This window comes from Vipera berus (genome assembly GCF_964194415.1).
Source record: "Vipera berus genome assembly, chromosome: 1".
Lineage (NCBI taxonomy): Eukaryota > Metazoa > Chordata > Lepidosauria > Squamata > Viperidae > Vipera > Vipera berus.
The window spans coordinates 361,070,104-361,096,112 of NC_138202.1; the positions used below are offsets into that span (position 1 = coordinate 361,070,104).

General features: G+C 47.0%; 1 protein-coding gene across 1 annotated transcript in view; it reads right to left on the minus strand.

Annotated features, from left to right (window-relative positions):
* Window positions 1–14,625: 14,625 nt before the first annotated feature.
* PIPOX (pipecolic acid and sarcosine oxidase) overlaps window positions 14,626–26,009 on the minus strand; it is a 12,408-nt gene continuing 1,024 nt past the window's right edge. The window contains exons 3-8 of the mRNA XM_081314502.1: window positions 24,158–24,371; window positions 20,828–21,010; window positions 18,774–18,926; window positions 17,822–17,983; window positions 16,113–16,188; window positions 14,626–15,651 (exon numbers count right to left, since the gene is read on the minus strand). Of these exons, the coding sequence (XP_081170628.1) occupies window positions 15,521–15,651; window positions 16,113–16,188; window positions 17,822–17,983; window positions 18,774–18,926; window positions 20,828–21,010; window positions 24,158–24,371 (919 nt within the window). The 3' untranslated portion in view covers window positions 14,626–15,520. The remainder of the gene's footprint in view (window positions 15,652–16,112; window positions 16,189–17,821; window positions 17,984–18,773; window positions 18,927–20,827; window positions 21,011–24,157; window positions 24,372–26,009) is intronic.

Here is a 26,009-nt window from a genome sequence, read left to right on the forward strand (position 1 = left end):
ACAGTCCTAATTTGAGTGCTCTTCAGCCTTGCTGAAGTCAGTGGGACTCTCTCTGTCAATCATTCTCCACTGGAATCCCAAAGATACTTTTTTCAGGAGGCAACTGGGACTTCCTTATTTTTCCTTTGAAGAGGTTTCGCTTCTCATCCCAGAAGCTTCTTCAGGTTCTGACGGGAGGGTGGGAAAACGGAAGGATTTATACTCCTTGCAGACAGCTGGTCATTTGCCTTTTTCTGGAGAGTCCTTGAGGCTACTTGGAGGTTACCTGTGTCCTTAAGGTCATCTGGGTGCTGCAAATGGGTGTGGAGCCTTCTTGGCTGCAGGATGTTTTGTGCCCTGTGTTCCTCCTGTAGCCAAGGAAGCTCCACGCCCATTTGCACCACTTAAGTGACCTTAAGGACACAGGTCAGCCTCCAAGTGGCCTCAACAACTGTCTAGAAGGATGCTGACATTTCCCTTCTCATCCAAGAAGCATCTTCGGCTCTGATTGGATGATACGGAATGGAAGGATTTATACTCCTTGCAGACAGCTGGACATTTGCACTCTTTTAGAGAGTCGTTGAGGCCACCTGGAAGTTTATCTATGTACTTAAGGTCATCTGAATGGTGCAAATGGGTGTGGGGGCTTCTTGGAAATGCCAAAAGGATGGTGTTCCACACCCATTTGCACCATTCCAGTGATCCTGAGGACACAGGTCAGCCTCCAAGTGGCCTCAAGGACTCTCTAGAAGAATGCAAATGACCAGCTGTCGGCAAGGAGTATAAATCCTTCCATTCCCCTTGAAGACATTTCCCTTCTCAACCCAGAAGCATCTTCACCTCTGACTGGATGGTGGGGAGCGGGAGGATTTATACTCCTTGTAGACAGCTGGTGACTAGCCTTCTTTTAGAGAGTCGTTGAGGCCACTTGGAGATTTTACCTGTGTCCTCAGAGTGTGGGAATATGAACAGATTTCCAGGAAACATTGCAGACTACAGGACACATTCGTGCTTTGGTCAGAACTGAAGAAGCTTCTGGGATGAGAAGTGAAACCTCTTCAAGGAAAAACCAAGACAGTCCACGTGCCTCCTGAAAAAGCATCTTTGGGACACCCCTGACCTGGAGGACGGAGCATCCCCAGGGACATTTTCCACTTGGGTGAGAATGTATAAAGGGTAATCATCAGAATAGAGATGGGGGGGACCTTGGAGGTTTTCTAGTCCAACCCCCTCCTCAAGCAGGAGACATAGCCTAGATCAGGGGTCCTCAACCTTGGCAACTTTAAGATTTGTGGAGTTCAACTTCCAGAATTCTGGGAGTTGAAGTCCACAAGTCTTAAAAGTTGCCAAGGCTGAACACTTCTTGTATACCCATATAGTAGTTAGGTACCCATCAGCCCTTCCTAGCTTGGGCAGTAGATGGGTCTAGTTGCCAAGATCTCAATGTTGGCTTGGAGATAGAACAACCTCCCACGGTTGTTTCCTCAACTCTTCATCCATATGGTGGCTGTGACTTCAGTAGCACAGTTGTGGGTGACAACTTCCTGGCTGACACAACAGCCACCCACAAATGTAAATCACATCCATCAACCGTCCCCCTTGCTGTCAGCCTTTGGAGATAGGCAAGGTCAAGGAAGGTCAGACAAGGAAGACCGGATGGAAACCGGTGAAGGAGAGAAGCAATCTGGAATTAAGGAGAAATCTTCTGACGGTGAGGACAAGCAACCAATGGAACAGGAGTTGCCTTCAGATGTTGTGGGAGCTTCATCACTGGAGGCTTTCAAGAAGAGACTGGACTACCATCTGTCAGAAATGGTGTAGGGACTCCTGCTTGGGCAGGGGGTTCGGCTAGATGGCCTCCAAAGTCCCTTCCAACTTTGCTATTCTATTCTATTCTAAAATCAAGATAGTGTTATATTGAGTTACTTTTTCTTGTGTCTTTTCTGTGCCATTAATGGTTTTGAGTAATAATGGGTCCAGTTCTGCAAACAAGATATTGAGACTCTAGAAAGAGTGCAGAGAAGAGCAATAAAGATGATTAAGGGTTTGAATATATATTAGTCAGAAGAAGGCTACTGAGTGATTAATTCATACTGTTTATAATTATTAACTATATCTATTGTTGTTGTTAGTTGCAAAGTCATGTCCGACCCATCGCGACCCCATGGACAGCGTTCCTCCACGCCTTCCTGTCCTCTACCATCTTCTGGAGTCCATTTAAGCTCACACCTCCTGCTTCAGTGACTCCATCCAGCCACCTCCTTCTCTGTCGTCCCCTTCTTCTCTTGCCCTCCACCTTTCCCAGCATGAGGCTCTTCTCCAGTGAGTCCTTCCTTCTCATGAGGTGGCCAAAGTATCTGAGTTTCCACTTCAGGATCTGGCCTTCTAAAGAGCAGTCAGGGTGGATCTCCTCTAGGACTGACCGGTTTGATCGCCTTGCAGTCCAAGGGACTCGCAGGAGTCTTCTCCAGCACCAGAGTTCAAAGGCCTCAATTCTTTGGCGCTCAGCCTTTCTTATGGTCCAACTTTCACTGCCATACATTGCAACTGGGAAGACCATAGCCTTGACTATACGCACTTTTGTTGACAGGGTGATGTCTCTGCTTTTTAGTGTGCTGTCTAGATTTGCCATGGCTTTCCTCCCCAGGAGCAAGCGTCTTTTAATTTCTTGGCTGCAGTCCCCATCTGCAGTGATCTTGGAGCCCAGGAAAATAAAATCTGTCACTACTTCCATTTCTTCCCCATCTATTTTCCAGGAATTGAGAGGGCCGGATGCCATGATCTTGGTTTTCTTAATGTTAACTTACAACCCAACTTTTGCACTCTCCTTCTTCACTCGCAACAAGAGACTCTTTAGTTCTTCTTCACTTTCTGCCATTAGAGTGGTATCATCTGCGTATCTTAGGTTGTTGATGTTTCTCCCGACAATCTTAATTCCAACTTTTGATTCATCTAGCCCTGCCTTTCTCATGATGTGCTCTGCATATAAGTTAAATAGGCAGGGCGACAGTATACAGCCTTGCCGGACTCCTTTCCCAATTTTGAACCAATCAGTGGTTCCGTGTCCAGTTCTCACTGTTGCTTCTTGGCCCGCCTATAGGTTTCTCAAGAGACAAATAAGATCTATTACTGTTGGTTAAGTACATGTACCCAGACAGTACGCTGTTTGCTAAATATTGAAAAATGTTTCCTGGGTGGAATTGGGTCTGTCTAGTTTAATGAAGAGAAGGACCAGGGGAGACATGATAACAGTCTTCCAATATTTGGAGGGGCTGTCATAAAGAAAATGGGGTCTGCCTCGTCTCCAAAGTGCCTGAAGGCAGGACAAGGAGCAACGGATGGAAACTAATCAAGGAGAGAAGCAACCCGGAATTAAGGAGAAATTTCCTGACAGTGAGAACAATTAACCAGTGGAACAAGCTGCCTCCAGTAGCTGTGAACGCTCCAACGCTGGAGGTTTTTAAGAAGAGACTGGACAGCCGTTTGTCTGAAATGGTGTAGGGTTTCCTGCCTGAGCAGGGGGTTGGACTAGATGACCTCCAAGGTTTTCTAGTCCAGAGGTCCCCAACCTTTTGGGCACAGGGGACCGGTTCCGTGGAGAGAGGTTTTTTCCACGGACTGGAGAGTGTGTAGCTTTGTGTGCTGCTTGCATCCCATGGATGGGGCTTTGCTTGTTTGTGTGGACCGGTTGCTGGCGTGCCACGGCCACGGACCAGGGGTTGGGGACCCCTGTTCTAGCCCTATGATTCTATCTCTTCGTTGCTTCAAGGCTTGCGGGGGGGGGGGAGCCTGGAGGCCAAACATTAATACTATGCTGTCTTCCCACATGGGGTCTCCTCTTTCTCCACCTACGGATCCATACAAGCCCTCTTCCTTCCCTGGGGTGCCCTCACTCTTCCTTTGCCCTCGGGCACCAAGGGAGTTGGCAGGGAGCTTTCCCCCCCACACCGCCCCCATGCCTAGAGGGGAGGGGGCAGAGCTTCTGCTAAGCAATGAAGTGAGCTCCGAGTGGTTCCAAGTTGGGTTGTGTCCAGGCGCATAACTCATGGCTGCGAATTTACAAAGGGACCACTCAAGAAATCGCGGCTGTAGATCAGGGACCCATTCATTTCGTTTAGTGCTTTCGAGATTTGTGTCGGGGAAATAATGGATCGGAAGGAGGGAACGAACGCTAAGCCAAGTGAGGTAACCTGGTTGGTGTTCCGCAAGGTCTTGGAATGCGGCTTATTTTCCTTCTAGCCCAGGGGTAGGCAACCTTGGCTCTTTTATGACTCATGGACTTCAACTCCCAGAATTCATGAGCCAGCATGGGGGAACTATGGCCCCTTCATGACTGGTGGACTTCAACTCCCAGAATTCCTGAGCCAGTGTGGCTCAGTATGGAAACCTCTCTCTTTCCCCTCAGCATGGCTGGCTCAGGAATTCTGGGAGTTGAAGTTCATGAGTCATAAACTGTGGCCCCCATCATGACTCGTGGACTTCAACTCCCAGAATTCCTGAACCAGCATGGGGGAACTATGGCCCCCTTTATGAGTTGTGAACTTCAACTCCCAGAATTCCTGAGCCAGCATGGGGGAACTATGGCCCCTTCATGACTGGTGGACTTCAACTCCCAGAATTCCTGAGCCAGCATGGCGGAACTATGGCCGCCTTCATGACTTATGGACTTCAACTCCCAGAATTCCTGAGCCAGCATGGGGGAACTATGGCCCCTTCATGACTGGTGGACTTCAACTCCCAGAATTCCTGAGCCAGCATGGCTCAGCTTGGAAACCTCTCCCTTTCCCCTCAGCATGGCTGGCTCAGGAATTCTGGGAGTTGAAGTTCATGAGTCATAAAAGAGCCAAGGTTGCGTACCCCTGAGCTGAGATGCGTGGCGCTCTGTCTTGGAGATGGTCCTGTCTTCGTTTTTGTACCGAGTCATCAGACACCCCCTCTTCATTTTGGGGCGGATTGAGTGTGTCTGTGTCTCTGTCTGTGTCTGTCTGTGTCTGTGTCTGTGTTTTATAGCTTATTAGATTGTGAACCTTCCGGGGTGGGGTGGGGGCAAAGATGGCCAACCAGCAAGTACGGGAGCTCAGAACAGCAGACGTGTCACCGGAAGGTGAAACTTGGGCCAGGTCACGTGTGGGAATTCGTGGGAGAAAGCAATTGTTTTGGGAAGCATTAATGGTAAAAGGAAACCAGGCCGCCAGAGAAGATGGTGGGTGGACACCATCAAAGCTGACACCAAGGAGAGTACCGGTACACTTAGTGCAAGATCAGAAGATGTGGAGACACCACCCGGCCCATGGAATTGCTAAGAGTCGGACATGACTGAATAGATAACTCCTTCTCCTTCCCCTCCTCCTCCTCCTCCTCCTCCTCCTCCTCCTTCTCCATCTCCTTCTTCTTCCCAAGAGGACCTTGCCATCTGCTGAAGTTGTTTCGGTACATGAACCAACTCACCCAGCTTTACATTGAAGAAGATTTGATGACTGAATTACATGCTATCAAATTAGTGGATTGGTTTGGATTGGCTTCCGGAGGATCTGTTCCCAATGGGATCCTCCAAGTCTTTCAGTGGTGCCTCCATTGTTTTCTCAATCCAGGAGGATCTGTCTCCGATGGGGTCCTTCAGATCTTCCAACAGTGCCTCTCATATTGTCCTCAGGAGGATCTGTCTCCAACCGGATCCTTCAGATCTTCCACGGGTGTCTCCATGATTGCCTGGGTCCATTCTCTAGGTAGGAGGATCCGTCTCCAACCGGATCCTTCAGATCTTCCATGGGTGTCTCCATGATTGCCTGGGTCCATTCTCTAGGTAGGAGGATCCGTCTCCAACCGGATCCCTCAGATCTTCCATGGGTGTCTCCATGATTGCCTGGGTCCATTCTCTAGGTAGGAGGATCCGTCTCCAACCGGATCCTTCAGAACTTCCAAGGGTGCCTCCATGAGGCCTGAGTCCATTCTCTAGGTAGGAGGATCCATCTCCAACCGGATCTTTCAGATCTTCCAAGGGTGCCGCATCACCCAACTGCATTAAAGCTGGAAGGGGCCAGACCCAACAGTTGCAAACATCTCCCAAACCCATCACCTCTTCAGAAGCTGCCCTTGACACGTGCCAACTCAGCCGCGGGTGCAAGGAACCCCCACGGATGGGGTGGGTGGCAATGCACACGTCCCCTTCTTTTCCCCCCCTCCACACGACCCCTGTCCTTCCACCTCCAATCCTGGCTAGTGGGCAGCCCCCTTCCTCTCCTCTGTCCTGCAGCCATAAAACTGGCCTGCGGTAATGTGTCTCCATTAAGCTAAGCTATCTAATGATAATAAAATGGCACATTTAACTTTAAAACATTTGGCTTGACTCTGTGAAGTGTGCCGTGTGTGTGGGTGGGTGGAGGACTCGTCCTTTCTTTCCCTCCCTCCCACAACCCCTCCCAATTTCTCTTTAATGAAGCTGAATGCAAAATGACTTCTCCGGAGTTGATGGCGCTTTGGTTGAGGAGAAGCAAAGGAGCATCAATTCGGGGTGGTTGGGGGGGGGGGAGGCAAATACCAATCTCGGGGGGAGGGGGGGGCTTTCTAGAAACGTGGCAAATAATGCCCCAAGAGCCTGGTTGATGGTTGCAATGTTCCTCTTTCCCAAAATATTCTGTTGTTGCAGTGGGGGGTGGGGAGAAGGAAAAAGGGGAACTGGTGGTGAACATCTAGGCACAAAATTCCCGGAATGAAGGAAGCTTTTGTCATCTCGTTGTGTTAAAAATTCATTTCTTTGGGGGATAAACGCTGCAGTGTTTGCTTCTGCGTCTTAGCGGCCCTTGAGGGACCTTCGGAGGTCAGCTGGTGACGCTGCCGTCGCGGCCGAGTTCTTTTTCTTGAAGACATTTTACAGAGGTGGCCTGGACGTGCTTTGCTTTCGACTGGCTAGGGCTCTGAGATCTCCCAGTGGTCTCCCATCCAGTTGGATTCTCCTTAGTTTTTCCAAGATTAGCCAAAGGTTGGATGGAGAATTCAACTTTAAGTTCTGCAGCTGCTTTTATTCCGTGACAAAGGGGTGCCCTCATCACGGTATCTATAAGAAAAGCCTCACTCAGATTGTTGGATGCAGTCTATCATTCCAGTGCAGTGTTTGTTAGCATTGGCAATTTTAAGATATGTGGATGTCCACTCCCAGAATCCCCCAGCCAGCCTGCTTTAGGAAGGGAAGACTTCTGCTCCCAGAATCCCCCAGCCAGCATAGTTTAAGAAGGGTGGGCTTCCACTCCCAGAATCCCCCAGCCAGCCTGCTTTAAGAGGGGTGGGCTTCCACTCCCAGAATCCCCCAGCCAGCCTGCTTTAAGAGGGGTGGTCTTCCAGTCCCAGAATCCCCCAGCCAGCATGCTTTAAAATGGGTGGGCTTCCACTCCCAGAATATCCCACCCTGGATGCTTTAAGAAGGGTGGGCTTCCACTCCCAGAATCCCCCAGCCAGCATGCTTTAGGAAGGGAGGACTTCCACTCCCAGAATCCCCCAGCCAGCATGCTTTAAGAGGGGTGGTCTTCCACTCTCAGAATCCCCCAGCCAGCCTGCTTTAAGAGGGGTGGGCTTCCACTCCCAGAATCCCCCAGCCAGCATTCTTTAAGAGGGGTGGTCTTCCACTCCCAGAATCCAACAGCCAGCCTGCTTTAAGAGGGGTGGTCTTCCACTCCTAGAATCCCCCAGCCAGCCTGCTTTAGGAAGGGAGGACTTCCACTCCCAGAATCCCCCAGCCTGCATGCTTTAAGAGGGGTGGGCTTCCACTCCCAGAATCCCCCAGCCAGCATGCTTTAAAATGGGTGCACTTCCACTCCCAGATTCTGAGAGTTGGAAGTCCATATATTTTAAAGTTGTCAAGGCTGAGAATCATTGCTTGAACTACTGGCTACAGTAGAAATTAGAGACCGTGAGCCGCGCGTGTGTGCGTCTGTGCCCCCCACCGATTTCCACACTCCACCCCTACAGTGTTTTCTCCTTCCGCACTTCTTCTGCGGGCTGATCTGAATTTTAACGCCATAAATAATTCTATCAGTTTAAAAAAGAAAAGAAAAAGGTGTTACGGAATTTTCTTACAGCCGTACCCAGCTTTTAACTGCTGCTTCATTATGGAGATGAAAGAGGAGTAATTGGATGTAGCCAGGAAGACGTGGTCGTGTGCTGATGTGTTAAAAAAAATATCGCACGAGTTTTACACCTCTTGCCAAAACAAAGAACGTGCAGCCGAGTCGAACATGTCGGGTCTGGTCCAGATTCTGCTTCAGCATCAGCCCTTCAGACGTCTCCCACTATGCATGGGGGGGGGGGCTTGAGGCAGCTGCCCTCCCCCAATGCTTGAGGGGCTGGTTGTGGGCCCTGCCATGGCTCCTAGACCCCTGTTTGGCGTCCTGCTCAGTTGGTTCATTTAGCCTCCTCATAAAAAGAGAATATTTGTAGCTCAGTGTTGAATTATAACTCCCAGAGCTTGGGAGAAGGAGGAGGAGGAGGCCTGTAGGATCCTTGGTGCTCTCTGAACTTGGTTCTTGTTTCATGACCCAAATTGGGAACATCATCAGTGCCAGAAGGGAGGGAGTTTGCAGAGAGGAGGAGGAGGAGGAGGAGGAGGAGGAGGAGGAGGAGGAGGAGGAGGAGGGGGGGGGGGCTGTAGGATTCTTGGTGCTCTCTGAACTTGGTTCTTGTTTCATGACCCAAATTGGGAACATCATCAGTGCCAGAAGGGAGGGAGTTTGCAGAGAGGAGGAGGAGGAGGAGGAGGAGGAGGAGGAGGAGGCCTGTAGGATCCTTGGTGCTCTCTGAACTTGGTTCTTGTTTCATGACCCAAATTGGGAACATCATCAGTGCCAGAAGGGAGGGAGTTTGCAGAGAGGAGGAGGAGGAGGAGGAGGAGGAGGAGGAGGAGGAGGAGGAGGGGGGCTGTAGGATTCTTGGTGCTCTCTGAACTTGGTTGTTTCCTTGCAGACGTTTCATGACCCAACTAGGGATCATCATCAGTGCCAGATGAAGATGAGGAGGAGGGGGAAGAGGAAGAAGAGGAGGAGGAAGAGGAAGAAGAGGAAGAGGAGGAGGGCTGTAGGATCCTTGGTGCTCTCTGAACTTGGTTGTTTCCTTGCAGACGTTTCATGACCCAACTAGGGAACATTTTTTATTTTATTTATTTATTTTAATTCCATTTATATCCCGCCCTTCTCTGAAGACTCAGGGCGGCTTGCAAGCTTAGCAGTAGCCTTCATTCTATGTATATGCCTGCTTATTAGGGCTTTCGCCCCCCCCCCCAAGCAGCATTATTACAAAGTCAGCTTAATTGCCCCCAACAATCTGGGTCCTCATTTTACCTACCTCGGAAGGATGGAAGGCTGAGTCAACCTTGAGCCTGGTGGGACTCGAACCTGCACTAATTGCAGGCAGCTGGTGTTACTTAAGGAGGCATTAGCCCACTGCTCCACCAAGGCTCAACATCATCAGTGCCAGAAAGGAGTTTGCAGAGAGGAGGAGGAGGAGGAGGAGGAGGAAGAGGAGGAAGAGGAGGAGGAGGAAGAGGAAGAGGAGGAGGGCTGTAGGATCCTTGGTGTTCTCTGAACTTGGTTGTTTCCTTGCAGACGTTTCATGACCCAACTAGGGATCATCATCAGTGCTGGAAGGGAGGGGGGGGGTCCTTGGTGATCTCTGAACTTGGTGGTTCTTCAGCCAGGAAGGAATCCACCCAGCTCAGAGAGCACCAGGAACTCCCCCCTCACTGCATTTCCCCTTATCCTGCTGGGAGGCAGTGGAAGATGGTCTCTCAAGGCAGAGCTTCCCTTGAGCTATCGCAGCTCCGCCTGGAGCCTCAGATGGGTCCTTCCGCTTGCAATTTCCCCTTTCTTGCGAAAGCAGCCTGAGTGGGTCCCCCCCCCGATCTATGGAGGGTGCTTAACCCCCATAATGACAATTTACGTCTCTTAAAGGGGAAACGGGCGCTGTGATCTCTCTGATCCGAAGAGGCCACAAAGTTCTCCTGCGTTTTTCTTCAAGAGGCTTAAAATGAGCGAGGAGACGTGGGAGATGGATCGGCGGGAAAAGGAGATCATGCCGGCGGTGACGGCCGCCAATCTCTGCCAAGGTTGGTGCCAGGAAAGCCACCCAAAGGCGCCGGCTGCCGAAAGCTCCTTTTTTCCTTCCTTAGTGCAGACGCCAACCAAACGGGCAGGAGTAGCCAACACCCCAGAAGACAAACTCAGGATCCAAAAAGATCTTGACGAACCATGGGCCCTGTCCAGCAAAATGAGTTTCAACGTGGAGAAAAGCAAAGTCTTACACTTAGGAAAAACCAAAGGTAGAATTACAGATTGGGCGAGACATGGCTCAAAAACAGCCGCTGTGAGAGGGACCTCGGAGTCTGAGTGGACGATCAGTTGACCGTGAGCCAGCCGTGTGCAGCAGCAGCCAAAAAAGCTAACACAATCCTGGGCTGCATAAACAGAGGCATAGAATCAAGATCACGCGAAGTATTAATTAGAAGAATAGAATAGAATAGAATAGAATAGAATAGAATAGAATAGAATAGAATAGAATAGAATAGAATAGAATAGAATAGAATAGAATAGAATAGAATAGAATAGAATAGAATTATAGGATGGAATAGAATAGAATAGAATAGAATAGAATAGAATAGAATAGAATAGAATAGAATAGAATAGAATAGAATAGAATAGAGCTGGAAGGGACCTCGGAGGTCATCTAGTCCAACCTGTTGGACACAAAAATAGACACAAAGTGAAATCCACTCTGAGTTACAAATAGAAAAGAGGTTTATTAGACTTCACAACAAAGTCTAAACAGCAACGCTTTGCAAAGCGTGGTGGATTCAGGAAGGCAAAGCATGCAACATAGCCAAAAGCTGAAGCACACTCAAAGTTTCAAAATCACACATTATTATACATCCTATCGCGATGCCCCATTCCCTCCCCCATGGCCCCATTGGCTTAGGCCTGTGGTGGCGAACCTATGGCACGTGTGCCAAAGGTGGCACACAGAGCCCTCTCTGTGGGCACGCTCGCCGTCGCCTCAGTCCTAGTAGGCCTTCAGCTGGATTTTACAAAACTTTTTCGCTTTAGGCCTCTGCTGCTGTGTAAAAAAAAAAAGGTTCAATCAATCAATCAATTTCAACTTCTCGCAGAAAAAAAAATCTCGCAAAGTTGGAATTGATTGGTTGAACTTTTTAGTCCCACCCAGTCTACTGTGACCACCACAGCCACGCCCACCCAATTGGCCACACCCACCCAATGGGCCACACCCACCCAATGGGCCATGCCCACCCGGCACCCGACAATACATTAGTGGGTTTTGGATTGCAGTTTGGGCACTCGGTCTCTAAAAGGTTCACCATCCCTGGCTTAGGGTTTGGAGGTTAAAATCTATTAGAAGCGCCTAAACAGAATACATGATCTCTGCCCCTGTTTGCTTACATTATACTAATGAGATCCCTCCCCTCCTATCCTGTTTACCAAGACCATATATGTACATACTTATCAATCTTAACGGAAGGATGTCTTCCACCTTCCACACCTGTCAGATCAAGTGTTGTTGTTGTTGTTAGCTACCAAGTCATGTCCGACCCATCGCGACCCCATGGACAAGGTTCCTCCAGGCCTTCCTGTCCTCTACCATCTTCTGGAGTCCCTTTAAGCTCACGCCTCCTGCTTCAGTGACTCCATCCAGCCACCTCCTTCTCTGTCGTCCCCTTCTTCTATTGCCCTCAATCTTTCCCAGCATTAGGCTCTTCTCCAGTGAGTCCTTCCTCCTCATTAGGTGGCCAAAGTATTTGAGTTTTAGCTTCAGGATCTGGCCTTCTAAAGAGCAGTCAGGGTTGATCTCCTCTAGGACTGACCGGTTTGATCGCCTTGCAGTCCAAGGGACTCGCAGGAGTCTTCTCCAGCACCATAGCTCAAAGGCCTCAATTCTTTGGCGCTCGGCCTTTCTTATGGTCCAACTTTCACTGCCATACATTGCAACTGGGAAGACCATAGCCTTGACTATACGCACTTTTGTTGGCAGGGTGATGTGAAGTACTGGTACCAGGCACCAAAAGGTACTGAAAAACAATTCCCAGATGATGACGCACACCAGGCTCCATCCCTCCCCTCATTGGAGGCTTATATTTTTCCCAGTATACACAAAGCATCCACTCAGGCAATTGATTATAAAACAATAACTGTAAAATAATATCACAATGATTACATGATAATACTAAGAATATATTTTATTTTTAAAATTCCTTGGTCCTTCCAGTTATTTTCCACAAATCCACCCTTTTTCTTTTTACCCATTCTTTAAAAATAAAACATCTAATTTTTTTCCAAATTTCTTTGTACTTCTAATTCCTTCTCATACTTTAAAGAATTACTTTCTTCAGTGATTTGTTTAAGGTTATACATTTTTCTCCCTACTGATTTCTTCTGATTAATTTGTATTATTCCTTCCACGGTACTTTGAACAATATTTCTAATGAGAGGGATGAGACAAGGTAAAAACATTAATCCCATGATGATTATTACAAGCATAAATAAAGCTTGTTTCCAATTTCTAAAAATTCCCCCTAGAAAGCCATTGTCATCTAACACTCCAGTCCATGTTTGTACAGGGACATGGGCTAATTTTTGCATTCTGTCGGTAATTTCTTCTATAACTTTTCTGTTATCATCAAACAACAGTTAAAAGGTAAAGTTAAAGGTTCCCCTGCACATGCGTGCTAGTCGTTTCCAACTCTAGGGGCCGGTGCTCATCTCCGTTTCAAAGCCGAAGAGCCAGCGCTTGTCCGAGGACGTCTCCGTGGTCATGTGGCCGGCATGACTAGACGCCAAAGGCGCACGGAACGCTGTTACCTTCCCACCAGAGTGGTCCCTGTTTTCCTACTTGCATTTTTTACGTGCTTTCGAACTGCTAGGTTGGCAGAAGCTGGGACGAGTAACAGGCGCTCACTCTGCTACGTGGCACTTGGGATTTGACCCGCCAAACTGCCGACCATCTGATCGACAAGCTCAGCGTCCTAACCCACTGAGCCACCGCGTCCCTTTAAACTAACAACAGTTAGTTAAATTTTCCGCATACACCTCCTTCTTCTGCCAGTAAGTAGTCTAATGCCAACCTATTCTGATATATTGCTGTTCCCATTTGATTATTTTGTTTTGCCAATCGATTTAAAGCTATTGATGTTTCATTGGTGATTATTTCTACTACAGCCTGTAAGCGGATAATACGATTTAACATATAAATTGGTGTTCTGTAACCCCAAGATCCATCTTCAGCCCATGTAGCCGGTCCATATACTTGTATTATCCTTTCTGGGGGCCGTTCATCATCAAACTGTTTTGTAGAAATTTTTATTGACCTTTTTTCTTCTTATTATTTATCCCTTTCTCTTCATAGACCGTTAATCCCAATTTTTCTCCAGTTTTTATTGGCAATAGAAAAAAAACTGGGTTTGATATTGCATAATACCCATGATCGACACCAACCTTTAGGTAATTTTGTATACGCATATTTACTGCATATCCAATAAAACTTTTCTGGAGCAGACCAATCAATACTAGTATTAAACCAATATATTTTCAAAAGGATTGCCTGAAATGTTTTCCATTGTACCCCAATTATCTATTTTACTGGTGTTATATATTCTTTGGCCTTCACACACCAGGTCACCTTTAGACAATTGGTTCTTTATACATGGTTTATGGAAACAGTTATGACCTATAATTGATGTTGCTAAGGCCCATTTTCTGTCTGTTCCACTCTGGTCTAGTTACTGGTTACATTAATATACGTTATTTCTACTTCTTTTGATTCCCAGGGCCACTGCTCTCCCATATTGGTACCTCCGCATGTTGTTGTTGTTAGCTGCGAAGTCGTGTCCGACCCATCGTGACCCCTTGGACAACGTTCCTCCAGGCCTTCCTGTCCTCTACCATCTTCTGGAGTCCATTTAAGCTCACGCCTCCTGCTTCAGTGACTCCATCCAGCCACCTCCTTCTCCGTCGTCCCCTTCTTCTCTTGCCCTCAACCTTTCCCAGCATGAGGCTCTTCTCCAGTGAGTCCTTCCTTCTCATTAGGTGGCCAAAGTATTTGAGTTTTAGCTTCAGGATCTGGCCTTCTAAAGAGCAGTCAGGGTTGATCTCCTCTAGGACTGACCGGTTTGATCGCCTTGCAGCCCAAGGGACTCGCAGGAGTCTTCTCCAGCACCAGAGTTCAAAGGCCTCCATTCTTTGGCACTCAGCCTTTCTTACGGTCCAACTTTCACTGCCATACATTGCAACTGGGAAGACCATAGCCTTGACTATACGCACTTTTGTTGGCAGGGTGATGTGAAGTACTGGTACCAGGCACCAAAAGGTAGTGAAAAACAGTTCCCAGATGATGACTCACACCAGGCTCCATCCCTCCCCTCATTGGAGGCTTATATTTTTCCCAATATACACAAAGCATCCACTCAGGCAATTGATTAAAAAACAATAACTGTAAAATAATATCACAATGATTACACGATAATACTAAGAATATATTTTATTTTTAAACTTCCTTGCTCCTTCCCATTATTTTCCACAACCCGCCCTGCTCAGGCAGGAAACCCTAGACCATTTCAGACCAATGACTGTCCAGTCTCTTCTTAAAAACGTCCCAGTGTTGGAGCATTCACAGCTTCTGGAGGCAAGGAGTTCCACTGGTTAATGATTAAGTTATTTATTGATGGATTGATTTGCGGTCACAGACCAAAGTACAAGTGCAACAAAAGAAAAACATGGGAAAAGTAAAATCATAGACAACTGGAGACCAGAAGCCTTGGTTGAAGGGAATGATGTCCATTTGAAATCCAGGTGGCACGATGCGCTAGTCACCGGCACCGTTGGCCGGCATCTCAAGGCATCTTCTCCAATTTTGTTTCTCTGCAACCGTTTCCCTGATAAGGGAGACACATTCCCTTCTCGAGAGGTGGGAGGGGAAAAACAGAAAGTGAAAGTTATCCCAAGGGAAAGCAAATATCCCCAACCCCAGAATGGCAGGCCCCAAATATTTATTTATTTATTTATTTATTATTTAAACTTATATACCGCCCTTCTCCCGTAGGACCCAGGGCGGTTCACAAGGCGATTAAAACAATATAACAATACAAAAGTTAATAACAAATTAAAATAAATTAAATTATCCTTAATTAAATCTAAAACCCTTAACTCTAATTTAAAAACCCCAATTACAATAGGTTAAAAATTAAAAGTTCTCAGTCCTGGCTGGAAAGCTCAAACAGCCAGGTCTTCAGGTCCTGGCGGAACGAACGAAAATCTGGGGCAATAAGAGGGGAAACAATAAGGATTGGGGGACCTGACAGGGAGGGGGTTTGCGGGGACCTCAATCACAAAGGAGCCCTTCGCGCGCCCCCCCCCCCAAAAAAGCTTTGCTCTCCCCCAGCAGCTCTCAGGATCTTGGCCGTCAGATATGCGGAGATCGTGTCATGGAGCCAGTTCAGATGGACTGTCGTGAAGCTGCTGGGGGCAAACTTTTTCTCCTCCGCCCAAAACGGAGGTCACAAGCTAGCTTTGAGTGGGCCCTGGAAGCGGCTAAGCCGAAAGGGGGTGAGGTCATGAGTGGGCGGCTCCCCCAGACTCAATTCACACAGGATCTTTCCCACGACCGGTGCAAACTTGAACCCGTGGCCTGTGGAAGAGACAAAAGGGAGAAACTGAGGCATATTCCCCCTCTTCGCTTGCTTTCCCTCCCCTTGGTTTGATTTACAGACAGTCCTCAACTTACAGCCACTTCTTTAGTGACCGCTCTGTGTTAGAACGCCACTGGAAAAAAAGCCACATGACCGTTTCCCACCACCATTATTATTGTTATTATTATTGTTGTCATTATTGTCATCATTATTATCATCACATTATTATTATTATTATTATTATTATTATTATTATTATTATTATTATTATTATTATCATCATCATCATCATCATCATTATCATCATTATCATTATCATTACCACCACCATTATTATTGTTGTTGTTGTTGTTACAAATAGCTCCTGAACAGTAGACTCCAGGATAAATGAGTCCATTTTGGGTGGGCGATAACCCTTCTTACCCCTCATTTCCGGCTCTCCCCCCCCCCTTTGCCTTACCTGAAAACCCGGCTCCGATGACGATGTTTTCAAAACGGGGGTGCCGGTCTAGAATAAAATCTCCATCTGGAGTGTTCTGGGGGGGGCGCGTGATGGGAAACGGGAGGGGAAAAAAAAGATTGTCGGAGGAAACTCAGGTTTAGATTTTCGGGGAGGCTGGGGGGACCCCTGGTGCCCCATAGATCAAGGGTGGGCAACTATGCCCACTTGACGACCCGTAGACTACAACTCCCAGAATTCTTCAGCCAGCCACATTTTGAGCTGGCTGAACAAAGGGGGGGGGTTTGTAGGAATGGAGGCCACAGGAGGGGGGGCCCTCTTTTCTAATTGCATCCATAATCAACCAATCAGTCAATCAAGTCTTTATTACAGTCACAGACCAGCATAAGGACAGAAAGTGAGCAATAATTTTAAAAGCTACAAAATACAAGATAATCCTCTGTTGACAACCATGTTATATGTTATACATATGTTGTATATAGTATGTTCTAAATGTGTGTTATGTATCTCTCTCTCTCTCTCTTCTAGATCTATCTGTCTGTCTATCTATCTATCTATCTATCTATCTATCTATCTATCTATCTATCTATCTATCTATCTAATCTAGCTCTATCTGTCTACCTATCTCTATCTATCTATCTATCTATCTATCTATCTATCTATCTATCTATCTATCTATCTATCTATCTATCTATCTATCTATCTATCTATCTATCTAATCTAGCTCTATCTGTCTACCTATCTCTATCTATGTCTGTCTGTCTATCTATCTATCTATCTATCTATCTATCTATCTATCTATCTATCTATCTATCTATCTATCTATCTATCTATCTATCATCTATCCTATCTATATCTATCTATCTATTTCTGTCTATATCTATCTTTATCTCTATCTATCATCTATCTATCTATCTATCTATCTATCTATCCATCCATCCATCCATCCATCCATCCATCCATCCATCCATCCATCCATCCATCCATCCATCCATCCATCCATCCATCTATCTATCTATCTATCTATCTATCTATCTATCTATCTATCTATCTATCTATCTATCTATCTATCTATCTATCTATCTATCTATCTATCTATCTATCTATCTATCTAATTCAGCCCCAAATTTCTCTGGCCAAGCGAGACAAATATTGAGCTTTGCCCCATTTCACGACCTTTCCTGCCCCAGGTGGTTAAGTGAATCACCACCATTGTTAAATGAGTCACCCGGCTGTTAAATGAATCTGGCTTCCCCCACTGACATTGCTTGTCGGGAGGTCGCAAAATATGGTCACCTGACCCCTCCAGGACACTGGGACCGTCATAAATGCGAGTCAGTCGCCAAGTGTCTGAATTTGGATCACGTGACCAAGGGGGATGCTGCGACGGTCGTAAGTGTGAAAAACGGTCCTGAGTCCCTTTTTTTCCAATGCCGTTGGAACTTCAGACGAATGAATGAGTGAACGGTGGTAAGCTGAGAACTGCCTGCCTGAGGTCAAAGCGGTCTGCTGATTATTGAAAAAGTTTTCATTGTTTGCAGATGGACTACTTTTCCCCGCTAAAGACCAGCAGCTCAGGAGGCAGGCTTGGGGGTGGGGGGGGGTGGGGGGGCATCGGCGTAAAAGAGACCCCAGGGATGGAGGTCTAGATTTAAGGGGAAGACAAGGGGCCCTGGGGGTGGCTCCCTCCCGGTTGCCCCCCTCCTCACCGTGTATAAGCACCATTCTTGCACGGCGGGCTCCGGATCCAGGCCTGGCAGATACTTGCTGACGAAATCCTGCAGGCGCTGGAGGTCGGAGGCTGGAGGAGGGACCCCACCGTGCTGGTCGGGCTTGTCCGGGTCCGTGGGGGATCCGTGGTGGTAGCAGACCTGGCGGGAGAGAAACGGTCAAGGAAGGCTCCATGGTGCCCTCTGAGCTGGGTTGTTTTCTTGCAGACGTTTCGTGACCCAACTAGGAAACATCACCAAGGCTGGATGGGAGGGCAGTGTGCAAAGATGAGGGGGAGGAGGAGGAGGAGGAGGAAGAAGGAGGAGGAGGAGGACTGTGGGATCCTTGATGCTCTTTCGTTTTCTTGCAGATGTTTCGTGACCCAACTAGGAAACATCATCAAGGCCGGATGGGAGGGCGGTGTGCAAAGAGGAGGAGGAGGAGGAGGAGGAGGAAGGAGGAGGAGGAGGAGGAGGAGGAGGAGGAGGAGGAGGAGGAGGAGGAAAAAAATGACTGTGGGGTCCTTGGTGCTCTCTGAGCTGGGTGGTTTTGTTGCAGACGTTTCATTACCCAAGTAGGAAACATCATCAGTGCTAGAAGGGAGGAGGAGGAGGAGGAGGAGGAGGAGGAGGAAGACTGTGGGGTTCTTGGTGCCTTCTGAGCTTGGTTGTTTCCTTGCAGACCTTTCGTCACCCAGCTAGGGAACATCATCAGTGCTAGAGGGGAGTGCAGTGTGCGAAGAGAAGGAGGGAAGGTGGGGGGGAAAGGAGGACTGGACTGCAATAAGGCTTGAGTAAGTCGCTTGTGCTGCAACGTAGCACCTGGTGCTCATCCGTTGCGCCTGGCATTCTCCATCTGGTGGCCAAGATGCCTGCCGCCACCTCTCAGGTGCAGCTTGGCCCAAAAGCGAAACCCCTGAGCAGACCCCTCCCCAATTCCCCTCCTGCTCACCTTGATCAGATCCGGGTACTCGCCAGTCAGCAAGCCGTAGAAGTCGTGGTCATCTCGGTTGAGGCCGACGCCCAGGAAACACGAAGGAAACCCCTGGAGACCCCGGGGGCCGGGCTCCTTGGCCCGCAAGTAGCAAACTCGGACACGCAGCGGCTGAAAGGGGGAAACGGGGGCTCAGGAAGGGGGGGCAGCCACACCTCAGAGTCCCCTTCACTGGCACTCGGAGCGGGGCATGGGTGCGGGACACGCCGGCCACCAAAGGGCAGGAATGACCTTGGCAAGGCCAGCTCAACTCGGCCAGCTTGCTCCGGTGGCATTCGCTGCCTTGCAGTTTTCTGCAATTGTCCTGCAAAGCAGCACCGTTCACTTCGTGACGGTTCAAACTTACGATGGTGCTGGGGAAAAAAAAGGGGGCTTCTAGTCTAACAATTCTACCATTTCTGTTAAATGGCTGTGTGGTCTCTTCTTGAAAGCCTCCAGGGATTGGAGCAGTCACAACTTCTGGAGGCCAGGAGTTCCACTGGTTAATTGTTCTCACCGTCAGGAAGTTTCTCCTTAATTCCGGGTTGCTTCTCTCCTTGATGAGTTTCTTTCTTTCCTTCCTCCCTCCCTCCCTCCCTCCTTCCCTCCTATAGAATAATAGAATAACAGACTTGGAAGGGGACCTTGGAGGTCATCTAGTCCAACCCCCTGCTCAGGCAGGAAACCCTTATACCATTTCAGACAAATGGCTGTCCAGTCTCTTCTTAAAAACTTCCAGTGTTGGAGGATTTACAACTTCTGGAGGCAGGTTAATAATAATAATAATAATAATAATAATAATAATAATAATAATAATAATAATAATAATAATAATAATAATAATAATAATAATAATAATAATAATAATAATAATAATAATAATAAGAAGAAGAAGAAGAAGTAGTAGTAGTAGTAGTTGGGAGGGACTTTGGAGGTCATCTAGTCCAACCCCCTGCTCAGGCAGGAAACCCTATACCATTTCGGACAAATGGCTGTCCAGTCTCTTCTTAAAAACTTCCAGTGTTGGAGCATTCACCACTTCTGGTGGCAAGCTGTTCCACTGGTTAATTGTTCAACCTTCTGGGGCTCCTGATGCACAGAATTGGACCACCTCCCCCTTTCCCCCCCCCCCAGGCTGCCTGGGGGAACTCAGACTGGGGAAAAAGTTTTTAAACTCAGGACTGGAGGGAAAAAAAAATTATTAGCAATGTTCGAGGTGAGCGAAATAAAATGACAATACAGGGAGTCCTCAACTTATGAAAACAGCTGAGCCCAAAATTTATGCTGCTAAGCGAGACATTTGGTGAATGGACCTCTGCCCCATTTTACGACCTTTCTTGTCAAAGTCATTAAGTGAATCACTGCAGATGTTCGGTCGTTAAACGAATCCGGCTTCTCCCCATTGACTTTGCTTGTCAGAAGGTCGCGAAAGGGGATCACGTGACACCCCCCCCAGGATGCTGCGACGGTCGTAAGTGTGAGTCAGTTGCCGAGGGTCTGAGTTTTGATCACGTGCCCACAGGGATGCTGCGACGGTCGCAAGTGTGAAAAATGGTCGTAAGTCGCTTTTTTCCAGTGCCGTCGTAACTTTGAACAGTCACTAAATGACTGGTTGTTAAGTTGAGGACTCCCTGTATTTTTTTTTTTTTACCGGCATTGGAAACAATGACATCGGACTAGTCCTCGCAGTTACAACCGTGTGCGGTATCCCCGCGGTCGTATGATCAAAATTCACACCCTTAGTATTTACAACGGATGCAGTCGTCCCCCTTTGGCGACTGTCCGGCCCACAAAGTCAACAGGGAAAGCTGGATTCACTTAACGACCGGGTGACTAACTTAACCACCGCAGCCAGCATTCGCTTAACGACGGTGGCGAGGAAGGTCGTAAAATGGAGCAAAACCCATTTAACGACGGTCTCGCTTCGCAGTGAAATTTGGGGCTGAGTGGTGATCCTCCTTAAGGGACGCTTTGCGCCCCAATTGTTGCCTGACCCCCCTCTTCTTTGGGAGGGGGGGGTGTCCCCTCCTTACCTGAAGAGGCAGCTGCAGTCCCAACAGAGCCAGGAGCTGATTGGTCCACGCGCCGGCTGTGACCACTAGGCGTTTTGCCCGGTACTCCCCTCGGTCGGTCGTAACCGTGATCACTGATCCCGGCAGGATTTGGAGCACCTTCTCTCCGTCCCTCAAGACCCCCTTGTGCCTCTGAAAGAGGTCCTGGGGGCCGGGGGAGACAAAAAGAGGTCTGACACACACACACACACACACACACACACACACAAAATTTTCGCTTTCGGCCGGGCGGGACAACCGGTGAACGTTTGCATGCTCCGTGGGGCAGGTGAGGGTTCAGTGCTTAACGCGCACCCGGCGCATTGCCCCGGGAGTGGAATCCGGACAGGCCCTGGGTTCAAATGGGGGCGGTCTGCTGGTCAGTTGTGCTGGTGCAAGGAGGCCGGGCGGAGAAGGGAAGGCCCGGAAAGCCGAAATGGAAGGGAAGCGATCCTGAACGGGCGTCAATTCTCAGCCCTGGACTTCAACACCCAGAATCCCCCAGCCAGCTTTCTTTCTTTCTTTCTTTCTTTCTTTCTTTCTTTCTTTCTTTCTTTCTTTCTTTCTTTCTTTCTTTCTTTCTTTCTTTCTTTCTTTCTTTCTTTTTCTTTCTTTCTCTTTCTTTCTTTCTTTCTTTCTTTCTTTTTTTCTTTCTTTCTTTCTTTCTTTTTCTTTCTTTCTTTCTTTCTTTCTTTCTTTTTCTTTCTTTCTTTTTCTTTCTTTCTTTCTTTTTCTTTCTTTCTTTCTCTTTCTTTCTTTCTTTCTTTCTTTCTTTTTCTTTCTTTCTTTCTTTCTTTCTTTCTTTCTTTCTTTCTTTCCTTCCTTCCTTCCTTTCTCTTTTCTTCCTTCCTTCCTTATCTTTTTCTTTCATTTCTTTCTTTCCTCTTTCTTATCTTTTTCCTTCCTTTCTTTTCCTTTCTCATCTTTTCTTCTTTCATTTCCTTCCTTCCTTTTTATCTTTTTCTTTTCTTTCATTTCATTTCATTTCCTTCCTTCCTTTCTCATTCTTTCTTTTCCTTTTTATCTTTTTCTTATTTTTTTCTTTCCTTTCTTTCTTCCTTCCTTCCTTCCTTCCTTCCTTCCCTTTTTCTTTCTCTCTCATCTTTTTCTTTCATTTCCTTCCTTCCTCTTTATCTTTTTTTCCCTTTCATTTCTTTCTTTCCTCTTTCTTATCTTTTTCCTTCCTTCCTTTCTTTTCCTCTCTTTCTCATCTTTCTTCTTTCATTTCCTTCCTTCCTTTTTATCTTTTTTTCTTTCATTTCATTTCTCTTCCTTCCTTCCTTTCTCATTCTTTCTTTTCCTTTTTATCTTTTTTCTTTCCCTTTCTTTCTCTTTCTTTCTTTCTTTCTTTCTTTCTTTCTTTCTTTCTTTCTTTCTTTCTTTCTTTCTTCCTTCCTTTCCTTTCCTTTCCTTCTTTCCTTTCCTTTCCTTTCCTTTCCTTTCCTTTCCTTTCCTTTCCTTTCCTTTCCTTTCCTTTCCTTCTTTCCTTTCCTTTCCTTTCCTTTCCTTTCCTTTCCTTTCCTTCCCATTTCACCTGTTGAGGTGACTTTGGGCAGCCCCCTTGAGACCCCTTTACCCAACCCTGGCTAGAGGTCGACCCCCTGAAGAGCCACCTACCTGCAGGGGGATTATGGGAGTTGGAATCCAACCCCCCCCCCAGCCGCAGCGGTTGTAAAGAGGCTCTTACTTCACCTCTGGATGACATTTGCCGGCTGCTTTCATGGCCCCCGCCAGTCTGTCAACTGAAAGAAAGGGTTTTCCTTTCTCTCTCCTCTCCGGTTTTTTAATCTCCTCCTCTTCAAACAACAATTCTGGAGTTTTGATCTGGGCTCGTTTCCATCCCCTGGGGGGCTTCGGGAGCCCTCGGGGCAGAAAAGGAGCTCTCAACTAACAAGGTCATAAAGCTAAATAAAAGCCACCCACCCTCGGGGGCAGGCAGGGGGGCCGAATCCTCCCAGGAGGCTGGAGAAGTATTTATTTCAAAGGCGCCAGGTGGCCTTTGGGAATGGGAGGAGGGGCGACCCCCCCCCAACCTTCCTGGAGCGGTCTGTCTGTCTGCCTGCCTAGGGGTCTTTCCATTGGTCTGTCCGCCTGTCCGTCCATCTATCCATTTGCCTGCTTGTCTGCCTCTTGATCTATCCATCTAGCTGTCCATCGGTCCATCCTTGCATCCGTCCCTCCGTCTGTTGTCTGCCTGCCTGCCCATCTATGTGTCCATCCATCCATATATTTATCTATCTGTCTCTGCCTATCTCTCTTTCTCTCTCAATCATCTCCTTCTCTCTCACCAACCCACCCACCCATCCATCTAGAATCTATCATCTATTTATCTATCTAAAGTCTAACATCTATTTATCTAGCTCTGTATCTCTATCTAAAATCTATCATCTATCTATCTAAAATCTAACATCTATTTATCTAGCTCTGTCTATCCTGTCTTTCTCTATCTATCTCTATCATCTATCTATCATCTATTTATCTATATCTCTATCTATCTAAAATCTATCATCTATTTATCTATCTAAAATCTAACATCTATTTATTTAGCTCTGTATCTCTATCTAAAATCTATCATCTATCTATCTAAAATGTAACATCTATTTATCTAGCTCTGTCTATCCTGTCTTTCTCTATCTATCTCTATCATCTATCTATCATCTATTTATCTATCTCTATCTCTATCTAAAATCTATCATCTATTTATCTATCTAAAATGTAACATCTATTTATCTAGCTCTGTCTATCCTGTCTTTCTCTATCTATCTCTATCATCTATCTATCATCTATTTATCTATCTCTATCTCTCTAAAATCTATCATCTATTTATCTAGCTCTGTCTGTCTGTCTGTCTGTCTGTCTGTCTCTATCTATCTATCTATCTATCCATCTATCATCTATCTATCTATCTATCTATCTATCTATCTATCTATCTATCTATCTATCTATCTATCTATCTATCATCTATCATCTATCTATCTATCTATCATGTAACATCTATTTATCTATCTCTATTTCTATCTGTCTTTCTCTATCTATCTCTATCATCTATCTATCATCTATTTATCTAGCTCTGTCTGTCTGTCTGTCTGTCTCTCTGTCCGTCCGTCCGTCCATCCATCCATCCATCCATCCATCCATCCATCCATCCATCCATCCATCTCCCACCTTTATTATTTTAGCATTCATATCTGCAGTGCCAAGTGTGACCCATACACAAGGGGGCTCTTTTGTCCAAAGAGTTCACTAGGGCAGAAAGGATAGGGGGGGCATTTCTCTTCACTCCCCCCACCCCCAAACACCCACAGTTGCTACCTGCACAGCTCGGAGTGCCTTGCTGGCATACAAGACGCCTGCCGTGTGGTCTGTCAAGGCCATCTCCCCGCCGTATGGGTGGATCCCTGGGAACCGCTTGGCCAACTCCTGGGGGCCCAGGAAGTCTGTGGGCAACTGGTGGCGCTCCATGGTCCGCCTGTAGCTTTGGAATTGGGGGTTCTCTGGGTGCCCCACCACCAGGGCGAGGATCGGCCTGCGGCAGAGGGAGGGGTGATTATGGCAGGGACCCTCTCTGGTGCCCCTGGGCGGCAGGATGGGGCAGACGGGGCACGGGGCTGCAGAAGGACCATCCGACTCAGAATAAGAGCTGGAAGGGGCCTTGGAGGTCTTCTAGTCCAGCCCCCCGCTCAAGCAGGAGACCCTAGACCCGATACCAGGGGTCTTCAAACTTGGCCCTTTTATGACTTGTGGACTTCAACTCCCAGAATTCCTCAGCCAGGATGCTTTAAGACAGGGGTCTTCCAACTTGGCACTTTTATGGCTTGTGGACATCAACTCCAGGGGTCTTCCAACTTGGCCCTTTTATGACTTGTGGACTTCAACTCCCAGAATTCCTCAGCCAGCAGTGCTAGGAGGAGGAGGAGGAGGAGGAGGAGGAGGGGGGGGAGGACTGTGGGGTCCTTGGTGCTCTCCAAGCTTGGTGGTTTCCTTGCAGACGGAAACCACCCAACTAGGTAACGCATTATTTATTTATTTATTTATTTATTTATTTATTTATTTATTTATTAAATTTTTATACCACCCTTCTCCCGAAGGACTCAGGGCCGTGTACAGGGCAATAAATATCAAAATATAAATACAAAAGTTAAAAAGAAGTTTAAAAGTTATGCCCATTATAATACAATAATAAAACTGTGTTAAAACTAAATCCCACATTCACCCACAAGCAAAGCTGATCTAGATAAAACATCCTGGCACAGCTTCCTTCATGCTTGCAACATGACACCAACTCATGTCAGAGATCACGGGATGGGGGGGGGGACATGTTCCGGTGACTTGCATAACCAATCAGGGGGAGCCCCCGTGGCTGCCTTTAGCACCCCACCCTGAGCTCAGTTACACTTTGTGCGTTTGGCAAGGCTGGGGTGTGTGTGTGTGTGTGTGTTTTTGTGTGCTGCCCCCACCTGCTTGCTTAGCCACAGCTCTGTGCATTGGGTGACTCCCCCCCTCCCCACCCCGGAGTCCCTGAATTCACCCATTCTCTCTCTCTCTCTCTCTCTCTCTCTCACACACACACACACTTACACACACACACAAAGCCTTTGCTCTCCCCCAGAGTTGGGAGACAAGGGCCCCCTTCACAGGAACTGGCACAAGTTTCTTGTGATTGCCGTGACGTTTTATGCTTTAGCGGTTTGTGTTGTGCTTCATCCGTTTTTCCAGTATTTGATTGATAGCTGCACAGAATCGGCTGAATTCTAAATAAATAAATGAAGTTTTGTGCATACAGTCTTTGTGTGTGTGTGTGTGTGTGTGTGTGTGTGTGTGTGTGTTTGTGTGTGTGTGTGTGTGTGTGTGTGTGTGAGGGGGGGGCCTAGTACACAACACATGCCAAGCTTGTTCTAATGGCCCAAACAGTATCCTAGCAAAGTGCAACCCTTTGATTGTGGATCATAGATTCCCTAGCTGGGTCATGAAAAAGCATCTTTTAAGAAAACCTCCAAACTCAGAGAGCACCTAGGACCTCATTTATTATTATTATTATTATTATTATTATTGTTATTGTTATTGTTATTGTTATTGTTATTGTTATTGTTATTATTATTGTTATTATTATTATTATTATTATTATTATTATTATTATTATTATTATATTTATATTTATTTATTT